The 777-nt window shown below is 43.9% G+C and overlaps 1 protein-coding gene across 1 annotated transcript in view; it reads right to left on the bottom strand.

The window, feature by feature from the left end:
* Positions 1–301, bottom strand: part of mpp7a (MAGUK p55 scaffold protein 7a) — a 67,606-nt gene extending 67,305 nt beyond the window's left edge. The window contains exon 1 of the mRNA XM_047817431.1: positions 156–301. Within this exon, the coding sequence (XP_047673387.1) occupies positions 156–233 (78 nt within the window). The 5' untranslated portion in view covers positions 234–301. The remainder of the gene's footprint in view (positions 1–155) is intronic.
* Between the last annotated feature and the right edge of the window lie 476 nt (positions 302–777).

Here is a 777-nt window from a genome sequence, read left to right as displayed (position 1 = left end):
ACATTATTTTACTTTTAAATAATCCCTTTACATTATTTAATCTCAAAGACTGTAACTGAATTTATCACAAGATCAATATTCTATCCTTATTTTACTATTCTCACACACACACACACACACACACACACACACACACACACACACACACCCCTCACCTTGACGAGCGAGTGCAGGCTCCGGGAGCTGAACATGGTGTGGAGAAACGAGCGATCGTCTGAACTCTTTACATACATCTGGAGCTGAGACGGTAACAGTGACAGCAGCTCGTACAGACCTGGACAGGAAGTAGAGGAAACACACTGTAAATGTACCTACCAACACACACACACACACACACACACACACACTAAAACACACGTTGTAGGCTTACATAGCACGAAAAACCTCAAATGGCTTCTTCACTCTCAAGGAGACAAATAAAATAAAACGAATCACCTTTCCGTAGGTTCAAACAAACAACGTCCCCAAGTTGTTCACAGACCTGGTGAAACACAGTCCTTCAATCTTCTCCCCATTCCAGAGATTATTGCTACAGTGAGTGACATAAGTATTCGACCCCTTCGCCAACATGACTTCCTACTTGATGGCAAAATATAATCTCAGAAGAGATTTTGTCCCACTCTTCCTTGCAGATCCTGTCCAAGTCTTTGAGGTTGACGTCGGAAGCTCGTACCTTCAGCTCCTTCCACAGATTTTCCATGGAATTAGTCTGGGGACCTTCTAGACCACTTCAGGACCTTAACGTGCTTCTTCTCGAGCCGCTCCTTCGTTGCCTTG

The sequence above is a fragment of the Tachysurus fulvidraco genome, chromosome 8, assembly GCF_022655615.1.
Source record: "Tachysurus fulvidraco isolate hzauxx_2018 chromosome 8, HZAU_PFXX_2.0, whole genome shotgun sequence".
NCBI classification, from domain to species: domain Eukaryota; kingdom Metazoa; phylum Chordata; class Actinopteri; order Siluriformes; family Bagridae; genus Tachysurus; species Tachysurus fulvidraco.
Note: the sequence above shows the minus strand (reverse complement) of the source record. Positions and strands in the feature narration are given on the sequence as shown.